Below are 13,968 nucleotides of genomic sequence, written 5' to 3' on the forward strand. Positions count from 1 at the left end.
CCGGCCCTGCCCAGTGGGCAGCCGCGGGCTGAGCGAGGGGGCGGGCCCAGCGCGGCTTCCCTCGCGCCCTCCTGCCCACACGCCCCTTTCCTGAGGCGACGGGCCTCTCTCCGGCCTTCCTTCCTTTCCCCCCACGCTCCGCCCTCCGCGAGGTTCCCTCCAAACCCCGCGATATTTCCCCGCCGCCATCTTTGTTGCTCCCGCGGCGGCGGCGAGAGCGGGGAGGCGAGGCCTTGGAGACGGGCCGGGTTAGGCCGCAGGGGGGCGGGAGGAGAAAAAGGGGGGGGGGGACGGCGGCCGTTGCTGCTTCTGTCGCCGCTTCGGCCTCTCCGGGCTCAGCTGCCGACTTCGGGGCGAGACTCCCCCTCCCCGGCCCCGGCCCCGCCCCTCTCTCGGCCCCGGGCCCCGGCTGCTGCCCCTCCCCCCCCGCCATCGCTGCCTGGGGGAGGCGGGGCTCGGGCCGCTCTGGATGGTGGTTAAAATGATCATAGAAAACTTCGAGGCGCTGAAATCCTGGCTCAGCAAAACCTTGGAGCCCATGTGAGTAGACCCAGCCGTCTGTGTCCCTCCCCCCCTCTTCCTCCTCCTCCCCCTCCCCCGTTTCTTGCTTCGGTGCACGCCCCCCTCGGTCCCCGGTGCGCAGCGGGGGGACCCGTGCATGGGGAGGCTGGGGCCATGCACGCCTGGGAGGTTTCGCCTTGGGTTTGCCGCTCTCTAGATGCACATCCCCCCCCCCTCCATCCGAAATCTCAAATCTAATAGATGCACGGGTTTTTTTCCCCCCGCTTGGATTTCCCTTGGATCTCTAAATGCACATTTCCCCCCCCCCCAATCTGAATTCTCAAAACTCAACAGTAACCCCCCCCCCCCAAACACAGATTTGAGAACCTGAATGGGGGGGACATGCACCTAGAGAGTGTCAAATCTAAGGCGAAACCTCTCATGCATAAATGGCTCAAAATAAGCCCCCCCCCCATATACAGATTTGAGAATCTGAATGGGGGTAAATGTGTGTCTAGAGAGCGTCAGGTCCAAGGCGAAACCTCTCATGCATAAATAACCAAAAATAAGCCCCCCCCCCCACACAGATTTGAGAATCTGAATGGGGGGAACATGCACCTAGAGTGTCAAATCTAAGGCGAAACCTCTCATGCAGAAATGGCTCAAAATAAGCCCCCCCATATACAGATTTGAGAATCTGAATGGGGGTAAATGTGTGTCTAGAGAGCGTCAGGTCCAAGATGAAACCTCTCATGCATAAATAACCAAAAATAAGCCCCCCCATACATAGATTTGAGAATCTGAATAGGGGGAAATGTGCGTCTAGAGAGTGTCAGGTCCAAGGCGAAACCTCTCATGCATAAATAACCAAAAATAAGCCCCCCCCCCTACACAGATTTGAGAATCTGAATGGGGGGAACATGCACCTAGAGAGTGTCAAATCTAAGGCGAAACCTCTCATGCAGAAATGGCTCAAAATAAGCCCCCCCATATACAGATTTGAGAATCTGAATGGGGGTAAATGTGTGTCTAGAGAGCGTCAGGTCCAAGGTGAAACCTCTCATGCATAAATAACCAAAAATAAGCCCCCCCATACATAGATTTGAGAATCTGAATAGGGGGGAACATGCACCTAGAGAGTGTCAAATCTAAGGCGAAACCTCTCATGCATAAATGGCTCAAAATAACCCCCCCCCCCCACAGATTTGAGAATCTGAATGGGGGGAAATGTGCGTCTAGAGAGTGTCAGGTCCAAGGCGAAACCTCTCATGCATAAATAACCAAAAATAAGCCCCCCCCATACACAGATTTGAGAATCTGAATGGGGGGGAACATGCACCTAGAGAGTGTCAAATCTAAGGCGAAACCTCTCATGCATAAATGGCCTAAAATAAGCCCCCCATACACAGATTTGAGAATCTGAATGGGGAAAAATGTGCGTCTAGAGAGCGTCAGGTCCAAGGCGAAACCTCTCATGCATAAATGACCAAAAATAAGCCTCCCCCATACACAGATTTGAGAATCTGAATTGGGGGGGGGGGAACATGCACCTAGAGAGTGTCAAATCTAAAGCGAAACCTCTCATGCATAAATGGCTCAAAATAAGCCCCCCCCCCCACACTCACAGATTTGAGAATCTGAATGGGGGAAAATGTGCGTCTAGAGAGCGTCAGGTCCAAGGCGAAACCTCTCATGCATAAATGACCAAAAATAAGCCTCCCCCATACACAGATTTGAGAATCTGAATTGGGGGGGGGGAACATGCACCTAGAGAGTGTCAAATCTAAAGCGAAACCTCTCATGCATAAATGGCTCAAAATAAGCCCCCCCCCCCCACACTCACAGATTTGAGAATCTGAATGGGGGAAAATGTGCGTCTAGAGAGCGTCAGGTCCAAGGCGAAACCTCTCATGCATAAATGACCAAAAATAAGCCCCCCCCCCATACACAGATTTGAGAATCTGAATGGGGGGGGGGAACATGCACCTAGAGAGTGTCAAATCTAAGGCGAAACCTCTCATGCATAAATGGCCCAAAATAAGCCCCCCCATACACAGATTTGAGAATCTGAATTGGGGAAAATGTGCGTCTAGGGAGTGTCAGGTCCAAGGCGAAACCTCTCATGCATAAATGACCAAAAATAAGCCCCCCCCCCATACACAGATTTGAGAATCTGAATTGGGGGGGGGGAACATGCACCTAGAGAGTGTCAAATCTAAGGCGAAACCTCTCATGCATAAATGGCTCAAAATAACCCCCCCCCCACAGATTTGAGAATCTGAATGGGGAAAAATGTGCGTCTAGAGAGCGTCAGGTCCAAGGCGAAACCTCTCATGCATAAATGACCAAAAATAAGCCTCCCCCATACACAGATTTGAGAATCTGAATTGGGGGGGGGGAACATGCACCTAGAGAGTGTCAAATCTAAAGCGAAACCTCTCATGCATAAATGGCTCAAAATAAGCCCCCCCCCCCACACTCACAGATTTGAGAATCTGAATGGGGGAAAATGTGCGTCTAGAGAGCGTCAGGTCCAAGGCGAAACCTCTCATGCATAAATGACCAAAAATAAGCCTCCCCCATACACAGATTTGAGAATCTGAATTGGGGGGGGGGAACATGCACCTAGAGAGTGTCAAATCTAAAGCGAAACCTCTCATGCATAAATGGCTCAAAATAAGCCCCCCCCCCCACACTCACAGATTTGAGAATCTGAATGGGGGAAAATGTGCGTCTAGAGAGCGTCAGGTCCAAGGCGAAACCTCTCATGCATAAATGACCAAAAATAAGCCCCCCCCCCATACACAGATTTGAGAATCTGAATGGGGGGGGGGAACATGCACCTAGAGAGTGTCAAATCTAAGGCGAAACCTCTCATGCATAAATGGCCCAAAATAAGCCCCCCCATACACAGATTTGAGAATCTGAATTGGGGAAAATGTGCGTCTAGGGAGTGTCAGGTCCAAGGCGAAACCTCTCATGCATAAATGACCAAAAATAAGCCCCCCCCCATACACAGATTTGAGAATCTGAATGGGGGAAAATGTGCATCTAGAGAGCGGCAAAGCCTCCCAGGCATAAATGGCCTCGGATACATGTTGACCTGTATAGAAAACGGAAGCCTGTAATAGCCCCAGCTGATCTACACCCCGTTGCTGCAAGATCCGTGTACTACTCAGGGCTGCCTTAACGGCAATAGAGGTCTCCTGGGCAAAGCAGTGCGCTGGGGCCCCTACCTACACAACCACTCACAGGAATAAAAATGTACATGGTCGATCAATGTCAATGTATCCTCTCCAGGATCAGAGGATCATGCCTATTCTATTAGGTGCTGTGGAACACAGGCAGGACAATGCTGCTGCTGTCGTCTTGTTTGTGGGCTTCCTGGCCACTGTGTGAACAGACTGCTGGGCTTGGTGGACCAGCATGGCCTTTCTTATGTTCTTTTGTCCTTGCTCCTTACACAGACATCGCTCTAAACAGCCATTTGTATTTATTCAGTATATTTGTGTGTGTTTATTTGTGTAAAGCATCTCTGTGAGTGGGGATGTGTTGGTGCCATTTTCCCCTGCCAGTTTTCCCCAACTTCAACTCAAGGTGCTGGTTATAACTTTTAAAGCCCTTCATGGCTTAGGACCCACATATCTGAAGACTATCCCCATTCATCCCTATTCACAGTACAGTCTTTTACTTGCCGTCTTTTGGTTGGCTTCTTAGCATCTCCAGGATCAGAGGAGCATGCCTGTTATATTAGGTGTTGTGGAACATAGGCAGGATAATGCTGCTGCGGTCGTCTTGTTTGTGGGCTTCCTAGAGGCACCTGGTTGGCCGCTGTGAGAACAGACTGCTGGACTTGATGGGCCTCGGTCTGATCCAGTAGGGCTTTTCTTGTGTTCTTATGATAAAATTAAAGATATATTTACTGGTGCTTCCATAATGAACAAGTCCTTCCTTACATTATACTTCAGTATTTGTTCTTGGTCCAAACCCAAATTAACAATATTGTTCATTATCTTTAGTGCAACACGTGCTAAATATGCACTTTCCAATAACAAATATTTATAATTTGGCATAGTCTTTATTTATTCATTGACAGCAAGTCACAACATACATAGATTAGTGTGGGGCCCCCTGGGCAACTGCCCAGCATGCCCATGCGTTAAGACAGCCCTGTTTATCTGTGTACTGCTGATACCCTGCCAGGGATTTTGTTAGTTTTTAAGGTGCTACTGGACTCTTTTCTACTGCTAGTGACAGACTAACTTGGCTACCCATTGCAACCTTTCTCCTTGAAAGTCTGGTTTTCTGTGTGAAAGGATTATTTCTTTATTTGCTTCCATTCCTATGGAGGAACATTTTGCCATGCAAGCCCCTACTTGATGTATGGTACACATTGAACATGTGTTGCTGTCTCCTACTGAGACAGGCTACTGGTCTATGGAGGGCAGCATCATCTGTTCTGACTGGAAGAAACAGATCTTCCGGATCTCAAGTGGAGCTCTACTACCCCGTCCTATTAACTGGAGAGACCATGGATTTAAGCAGAGGTCTTTCTCTGTGTATGCTGATGCTTTACCACAAACCCACCCCAGTTTACTCCACTGTGAGATCTGTACCATGCAAATTGTTGCTGAAAATCGCTTTGGGCTCCCAGACAAAGATTCTCTGTCTCCCCACTCTCCCACACAACTTAGACCCAAACACCATATGGAAAAATCACAGCTGTGGCTCTCAGGGCCCCTAGAATATTTTCCTCTTCCGTAGCAGTAGGGCCGTGGAAAAGAATTGGGGATATGGTGTTCTGGAAAAGGCTTTGTGTGCTTTCCTAAGGTTTGTGCCTTATTTAGGGGTATATATTCATAGCTCACCCACCATGGATCATAGTATATATGCATACTCCATGTTTTCAAAGGCTCTGACACAGGTTTTTATAGGTATGAGTGTTAAATAGTTGCATTCAATGGTTTTTGAGCATGTTAAACCTTTATAGCATGTACGAATAACTGATGATGTATGTATATATACTTTACTGTTGTTTTGGTTATTTGGGTGACACTCAGACCTTGTTAATTTCCATAGACTCTGTTACAAGTATAGGCTATGCTGCCGTACCTAAGCTATGTGCTTCAGATTTATGTAAAGGCGACTATGAACAGGAAATGAAAAGTAGGAACAAGTAATTTTTTCAAAAGGTCAGCTGCAGATGAATTCTTGCCTGGTTCAAATTCCAAGAGGAATCAGCAATGGCTTACCTAAGTACCTAATTTAATGAAATTCCTTGATTTGTTTCTTCGTTAGTTTGAGTATGCAGGGTAGACAGAAGAGCTTGAGTGTGGAGCTCGGTTTGACTTGGGGTTTTGTCTTCTTCACCAGTTATTGTGGGTTCCCCTCACTTTAAAGTATGTGTAATGGTTTGCTAGGCTCAAATGTAGGCAAAGTATGTAGCAAAGTGTGGTGCTGCAGTCATTAAAAGAGAGGGTAGTTTTAGCATTTTCACTTACCAGTGGTAAAAGCAACGTGGAGGCAATTTTTTTTTCATTCTGCTGCTTCAGAAGCTGAGCACCGAATGAGGCTTTCTTGTTTGTGACTGTTGTATAGTCTTCCTAGTATTAAGCATCTTGTAACTTTGCTTTAAAATAACAGGACTTTAACAACCATAAACATGAAGCTGGCCATGCCTTCTTTTACCCAAAGAGTTAATCACGTTATCAACATAATGAATGTTTCAGATTTCAGTGGGTTTCAGATTGTTTTCCATAGGCTATAAAGTCTGGATGGCCCCCGGATTGTGAGAGGAATAAATGATTGCAGTAGATTTCCTTGATTACCTTTGGAACATGACACCCCCCCCCCCAGTAAATATAGGAGTTGGTGAATTTACAGAGTTCCTTCTTTCCATGGAAGTTATTGTAGCTTAACTTTATTTGAAACTGCTTGACTTTTTGTCAGGGTGCATTTTGTGAATGATGGGCGATAAAACAAGGTTTCGGTTTATTATTCTGAGCAAACAGTCTTCTCCCCATTTTTCTTTTAATATGCCCATGTCTCCCAGATTGCTGGTGTCCCTGAAGAGGCTGTCCATCCGTGCAGCTCATTGGGCAAACATTTTCATAGAATCACAGAGTTGGAAGGGACTACCAGGGTCATCTAGTCCAACCCCCAGTGCCCAGAAGATGGCCAAGATGCCCTCCCTCTCATGAACTGCCTAAGGCCATAGAATCAGCATTGCTGACAGATGGCCATCTAGCCTCTGCTTAAAAACCAGGGAAGGAGAGTTTACCACCTCCCGAGGAAACCTGTTCTACTGAGGAACTGCTCTAACTGTTAGAAAATTAAGTGTTGTTAAGAGTGTTATTTTCATTGCAGTGCTCTCTGGAGTTTTTAGTTGTATTTGTGTCGCACTGGAACTTGTTGCTTTGGTTTGGCTTTTCCAAAATCTGAGAATATTCTGTGTAGAGAGCTTTTCTTCGGTTGGCACCATCATTTTTTAATACAAAGGGATTTTATTTGTTGGCTTGTAGAAAATGGCCGTTGGAACATTTGGATTATATGAGTGCAGAAGCACAGGCTAAATAGCTGGGATTTTATTGTTTTAACTCCATAGTATGAAAGGAATTAATGTAAGGAGATTTCAGTGTAGTTCATGGTTTACGATTAGTTTTGTATTCTGTGTTTTATGACAAGTTTGAGGGAAGGGGACTCGGTCTTTATTTCATTTGTGTCCTGTGGCGGTTGGTTTTCTTCTGCCTTGTAATGGATTTGTTAGTATCTGGTTATTAATATCTGATGTACATGCTTTCATTTTAAGTAATCCACATGGGTGATCCATTCCGAAGAAAAGTTTTCATGTGGTGTGCTGCTGAGGAACAGCATTGGAACTACAATCCTTACTGCTGGTTTTGAGCAAGCGGAGTCCTTGTTTATTTAATATTTAAACAATGAAAGTAAAACAAAATTAAAGGCTCTGCTTCACTGAATGCTGGTGAGCTTGCAGACTGTCATTGGGAGCTGAGGCATTCAATTTTCCCCCCATTCCTTTGGTCTGTGAAACTGGATTTCTGCAGCGTATTTTTCCCAGATTGTCAGGGTAAGGAAAGTATGTTGCTGGTGAGCTAATAAAGAACGGGGAGCACTGTGTGTAAGTACTTTGCATGAATTTGTCCATGTACATACCTGTTCTTGCTAAGGAGGCTGAGAGAGAAGGATGGTTACATTTCCCCCCCCCCCCAACTCGCTGATTCTCAGGTTTGAAACCTGCCAGATCTTGGGAAGAGTAACAGTGTTAACTGTCCAGACTGTAAGGAGTTACTTAATAACCGCATATAACTCTTGCATACTGATCTTATCATTGGAATACAGTTTATGCTGCACTTGAGAAGATACACAATACGTGTCTGTAACATTTGGCATGGATACAGACCTAAATAAATACCATTGGCCACAGTGCAGAAAGGCGCCATGGGAAAGTTCTGTTGTTACAGTTTGAAAAGAGTACACAGTATGCATTGTAGGAGTACACACATTGTCCCTGGATTTGATAGTCAACCATTACATCTGAACAACCTGTTATTAAGTGCGGTCAATGCTACAGATTACTGTCAGCTTCTGACAAAAATTTAGGAAAGAGTATAATAGGGTGGGGTCTGTGTGAAGGTTATCAGATGAGTGCAGGCTGTTGATTCCTCATTCGAAGTAGAAGAGTTGGTTTTTATATGCCGACTTTCTCTTAAAGGAGACTCAAACTGGCTTACAATCACCTTCCCTTCCCCACAACAGATACCCTGTGAGGTAGGTGGGACTGAGAGAGAGTGACTTGCCCAAGGTCACGCAGCTGGCTTTGTGTGTAGGAGTGGAGAAACAAGATTAGCCTCTACCCATCATGTGGAGGAGTGGGGAATCAAACCCGGTTCTCCAGATCAGACTCCACCGCTCCAAACCACCGCTCTTAACCACTACACCACGCTGGATCTTGTTAGTGATGAAATGGCACTCTGTATATGTCTAAGGAATAACTTTTAAAGTTGATTGCTTCATTACAACTTGGTCAGTTATTTCCCCAGTGCTCATCCCATCCAGTGGCTTTTTGTTGCTATTTCAATTTGATAATGCAAAATCCTATTGCCCCATATGGAAAAACAGTGTCTTCTACTCCCCCCCTCCACTGCAGTTAGCTACCCCCCACTCGACTTAGCTAAAGCAAGTGTTCTTAGCCGCATAATCCTACGCTTGTTTATTTCAGAACTAAGCCCCACCGAATTCAGCAGTGCTTGCTTCCGAGCAATTGTACATAGGCATTTGAGATGCCACACTCTGACCCCTCTAGTAACTTTTTTAGGGGGGCACCTACCCGTGTGCTAACGGGAACGTGCATCATACGGAAAACCTTGAGAATGGTCAAAACAGATTTTGACTATGTTGCTCCAGAGAGCGCTGCATCCTGTGCAGCAGTGCAGAGAAACTCATGTGGTCCCTCTTTCGTAGTTGGTTTGGCGTGTGGGGGGGGAGATAATCACTTCCATACTCATTCACACAGGCCAGCAGATAGTGCTACTGGGCAGTTGCAGCCTGCTGCACCAAGATCGGCCAATCTATTCAGCATGAACACATGAAGCTGCCTTATACTGAACCAGACCCTTGGTCCATCAAAGTCAGAATTGTCTACCCAGACCGGCAGTGGCTCTCCAGGGTCTTAGGCAGAGGTCTTTCACATTACCCACCTGCCTAGTCCCTTTAACTGGAGATGCCGGGGATTGAACCTGGGACCTTCTGCGTGCCAAACAGATGCTCTGCCACTGAGCCATGGACCTTCTCTATGGAGCTGCCTTATACTGAATCAGACACTTGGTCCATCGAAGTCAGTATTGTCTACTCTGACCCGCAGCAGCTCTCCAGGGTCTCAGGCAGAGGTCTTTCACGTCACCCACCTGACTAGTCCCTTTAACTGGAGATTCCGGGGATTGAACCTGGGACCTTCTGCATGTCGAACAGATGCTCTGCCACTGAGCCACAGCCCCTCCCCCAAACCTGCGATTGAGTTAAGGACAGTTTTAGTGTGTTTTAATTTGACTATATATTAGCCTTTGCCCGTTTTGTCTTCACAACAGCCCTGTGCATAGGTCAGGCTGGCAGACAGTGCCCAAGAAACTCGCAGAGGGGAGTCCCATCTCCCTCTGACGGGGAGGGGGGAGGAGTCCCATCTCCCCCTGCTGGGGATGGGGGCAGGAGTCCTATCTCCCCCTGGCAGTCCTGTGGATGAGGAGCCAAGGCCATGAACGGCTTTATGCGTGATGGCCGATACCTTGAATTGAATCTGGCACTAATGGCCAGCCAGTTAGAGTGACGATGTTATGGCAGCAGGTGCACACTACCGTTTTTTGCCCCAGAGCAACAAAGAGCACCCGCCCTTCCTCTCTCCCTCCCAAGTGCTTCCGGGAGGAACAGAAAGATGATTTCTCTCTCTCACACACACATAGGGCTTTTGCAAGAGGTGCCTGCAGCAATGGGGGCAGCGTATGTGGGAGAGAAGCAGGGGCATTTGTCAAACAGGAGAAGCATTTGCTGATCAGACACCTTGGTTTATAGAGGCTGAAGGGCCTGTAATGTGTATTCCAGAGGCCTCTGCGTTCATGCCAGCCCTCAAGGCTGCAGTTATTGCTCCAGGAGCTCTGTGGGCGTTTTACTTACTTGACATTTATATGTGTTCTTGTACTCACTTTTCTCTGCTCAAAGCAGATTCAGGTTAGGAAATTAGTACAAGAATATGCTGGGATATCTGCAAAAACAGTTTGTATTGGAAAACCAAACAACAACAGCAAAGTGCTACATACAGAAGTGACAATTCACATCAGTGAAGTGCTATGTACATAAATTGCCATAAGCATATACAGCAATCTAGGCATATATTTTTCGTATCCTAAACGCAGGTAGATGTCCAATGGATGTTCATGCTACTGAAGAGCAAGGTGGAATGCTGGGATACGATCGTTTCGGAGTCTTCTTCAGTCCCTCATCTACACAAAAGTACACAATACACAATGTTCTAAACTATCCATACAATAATAAATTACTAGTATACATCATATTATGAAAAAAATGTTTTGTTACTCACAGATTTTATGCAGATTCAGAGCAGTTTAAGTTGTCTACAACAGCAGCCACCCAAGCCCGCCAGCGTTTAAGCCCAGGTTACTTAACAGCAAATCTGCTTGCCATCCACGGGGGGGCAGAATAGGGGGGGCAGAACTCTGCCTTTGATGGCAGCCCTCTCCCCCCCCCCCCCGGCACTTCCTTTCAGGACTCAGCTTTCCTTTAAGGGTCTGGGAAGTGGATGGGAAGGGGTAGGGCAGGTGGTAACAGCTTGATGGCAGCAACCACACATCCTTATGGTCCTGGAAAGGTACTCTTGAACCAGAGTATTTAATTTCTGAAAACAAAGAAGTGGAGAAGAAAACCTCCTTTTGTTGCTCCTTCTGGCCCCTGTGATGTGAGCTTAGTCAGGTCAATGTACGCTGTGCAGAATAACAAAAATCTGCATACATGCATTTAAATTTTTTTAACGATGTAAAAGTGGATTTGATACAAATAACTGAGTATTTCAAGAGACAATTTCTTTTTGTAATGACTTATAAACTTTTAAGGTGTGTTGTAAGGCTGCTGCAGAAAAAAAAATTCACCCAGCCTCTTGATGCTACTTTGCTTAGATCCTGTTTTTGGAATGGAAAGTGCTCGTTCTGTGTTAAACACTATCCTGACCTCTGGGCAAGTAATTAATGCTAGTAATTGGCTGCTTCTTCTGAATGGACATGGTTGATGAGAGAGAATTAAAATGGTGGAAAGTTAATTCTTAATCTTCAAAGAACATGTAGTCATTTGAATGCCTCTGCTATTTTTAGGTTTTTTCAGTTTCCTTGAACCTTTCCTTTGGCCAATTTACATGTGACTCTTAACAGAAGAGCCACCTGGCCTGATCTGAAAATGTGCTACCTTTTGTGTTTTAATAAACTTTAACTATAACATTCCTTCCTTTATCAACATTTCGTCTTTTTGTTTTTGTTTTATCCATCTCTTTTCTGCTTCCTTTATCAACATTCCTTCCTTTATCAACATTTCATCTTTTTTGTTTTGTTTTATCCATCTCTTTTCTGCTTAGCTAAACATCAAACACCAAATTGAGATATATTTTATTAGGGTTTCATATGGCTGTGTTTGCAGGTGTAAGTGAAACAATAAGGCAATATAACTAGAAGAAACTGTTACCCACCCACACTACACAAAACAGATTAAGGTTAACCAGGTTTTGAGGCTGTATTGGTTTCTAGCTGACTAGTCTAAAACGTTGGAAGAATATGTTGATTCTAGCACCGAATGAAAACTTTCAGAGATGCACGACTGGATCCACTTCAGAAATAATGGGAGACAACTGCCATGGATATCTTTGAAAACTAAGGAGATCATATGATTTGATAAGCCAGCGTGGTGTAGTGGATAAAAGCGGTGATTTGGAGTGGTGGAGTCTGATCTGGAGAACCGGGCTTGATTCCCCACTCCACATGAGTGGTGGAGGCTAATCTGGTGAACTGGATTTGTTTCCCCACTCCTACACATGAAGCAAGCTGGGTGACCTTGGGCAAGTTACAGCTCTGTTAGTGCTCTCTCAGCCCCACCTACCTCACAGTGTGTCTGTTGTGGGGAGGGGAGGGGAAGGTGATTGTAAGACAGTTTGATTCTCCCTTAAATGGCGGAGAAAGTCGGCATATAAAAACCAACTCTTCCTCTTCTCCTCCTTCTCTTCCTTCTCTTCCTCTTCTTCCTCCTCCTCCTCCTCCTCCTTTTCCTCCTCCCCCTCCCACTCCTCCCCCCTCCTTCTTCCTTGTTGGATCCTATAGATTTGTTCTGCTAAAAGTACCACCTTCCTTTGGCACATGCGTTCCCCTTCCACCAGGGGAAGGCAACTTGAGTTGGAGGAAGGTTCTGTTGTTAGTGGAACAAATCCGTAGGATCCAACCCATTATAATTAGTAAAATCTCATTTTTACAATTGGGGGGGGGGCTTGGCAAAAGGAATGGTGTGTTGTGGGAGTTGGGGAAGGAAGTAAAGCAGAACATATGAGGATGTGTTTGTTGTACCTCTGTGGTTGCTGTTCCGTGGTGCCTGGGGCTGCTGAGTTGTGTTGGTGGGGAGTAGGTTTAGGCCCCCCACCAAAATGTGTTCCAAAGGCTGGCAAAGATGAAACCGAGGAACTGACGTGTGTACTGCAGATCGGCACTTGGAATATGTGCATCTTCAAGTGGCGGAAGATATAGGCTCGGATTTAGCGAGCAGGGTAGGTCCCGATAAGTACTTGGATGGGAGACCACCAAGGATGTCCAGGGTTGCTACGCAAAGGCAGGCAATAGCAAACCACCTCTAAACGTCTCTTGCCTTGAAAGCCCTACAGGGTCACCGTAAGGTGGCTGTGACTTGACAGCTCTTCCCACCAAGTGAAAACGTAAACTGGTTTTATACAGTTCTGCTGGTTCCTAATGCTTTCCTCCCTATATATCTTATAATGCCCATAAATTGCTTGTGTAGTATCTTGCACAGGCTGAAAAGCAGGGTGGGGTACACCAGTATGAGGTTTTTTCCACACCTTCTCCAAGGACCCTAGCACATGCAGATATTTCCCGTGGAGCCAAGTTGTTGAATACGCCCATCATATTTCGTCAGCTTGAAGATACCTTTCTCACTGGCATATATTCCTGTGTCTTTTCATTTCCAGATGTGATGCTGATCCGTCAGCACTAGCTAAGTATGTTCTTGCTTTGGTGAAGAAGGATAAAAGTGAGAAGGAACTGAAAGCACTGTGTGTTGATCAGCTGGATGTGTTTCTTCAGAAAGGTAAGATCTTGTCAATGCAAGCTTCCGGTGAGTTCTGTTTTAAGTGTTTCTGAATTATCAGTTTAGGATCCAGTGTGTTTGCTTTTACTGTATCTTGGATTAAACACCTCAACATTAAGTAGAACAAAGGTACAACCTGGCAATGTTATTGCCATGTAGAAATATAAGTGTTATGCACATACAAAAATAAATACTGATATTTAATGCTGCTGTAGAACTAGGAGTCCCTGTGAATGTCTCTGTTGAAGGCTTTCACGTAATATATTCTGTCTAGTCCTTAGATTTCTGTGTTTAGAAAAAACAACTTTGCAAATGCTATGGAGTGTGTACTTATTGCATCCCTTCCATGCTCTGCCCCTTAGCTCCACCCCCACCCCCTGGTGATAACTGAAGAGCCTATGCTGGTAGTTTAAAAAGATTACTCTAGCTTGAATATTTCATAATTGGTGCATCTAATCACATTCCTTGACAGAAGCCATATTTCCTGTTCCTCATGCTTCAAATGTTAGGTACCAAAAGTATGTGCATGATGGTTGGGATCTTGGCTCGGATTGGAGTGGCTAATTTTTTCTACCATTTTTTCTACCATTC

The 13,968-nt window shown here is 45.8% G+C and overlaps 1 protein-coding gene across 1 annotated transcript in view; it reads left to right on the top strand.

The window, feature by feature from the left end:
• Window positions 1-468: 468 nt before the first annotated feature.
• Window positions 469-13,968, top strand: part of RBM26 (RNA binding motif protein 26) — a 51,974-nt gene continuing 38,474 nt past the window's right edge. The window contains exons 1-2 of the mRNA XM_056862095.1: window positions 469-540; window positions 13,259-13,377. Of these exons, the coding sequence (XP_056718073.1) occupies window positions 470-540; window positions 13,259-13,377 (190 nt within the window). The 5' untranslated portion in view covers window position 469. The remainder of the gene's footprint in view (window positions 541-13,258; window positions 13,378-13,968) is intronic.

Source organism: Euleptes europaea, chromosome 16 (assembly GCF_029931775.1).
Source record: "Euleptes europaea isolate rEulEur1 chromosome 16, rEulEur1.hap1, whole genome shotgun sequence".
Lineage (NCBI taxonomy): Eukaryota > Metazoa > Chordata > Lepidosauria > Squamata > Sphaerodactylidae > Euleptes > Euleptes europaea.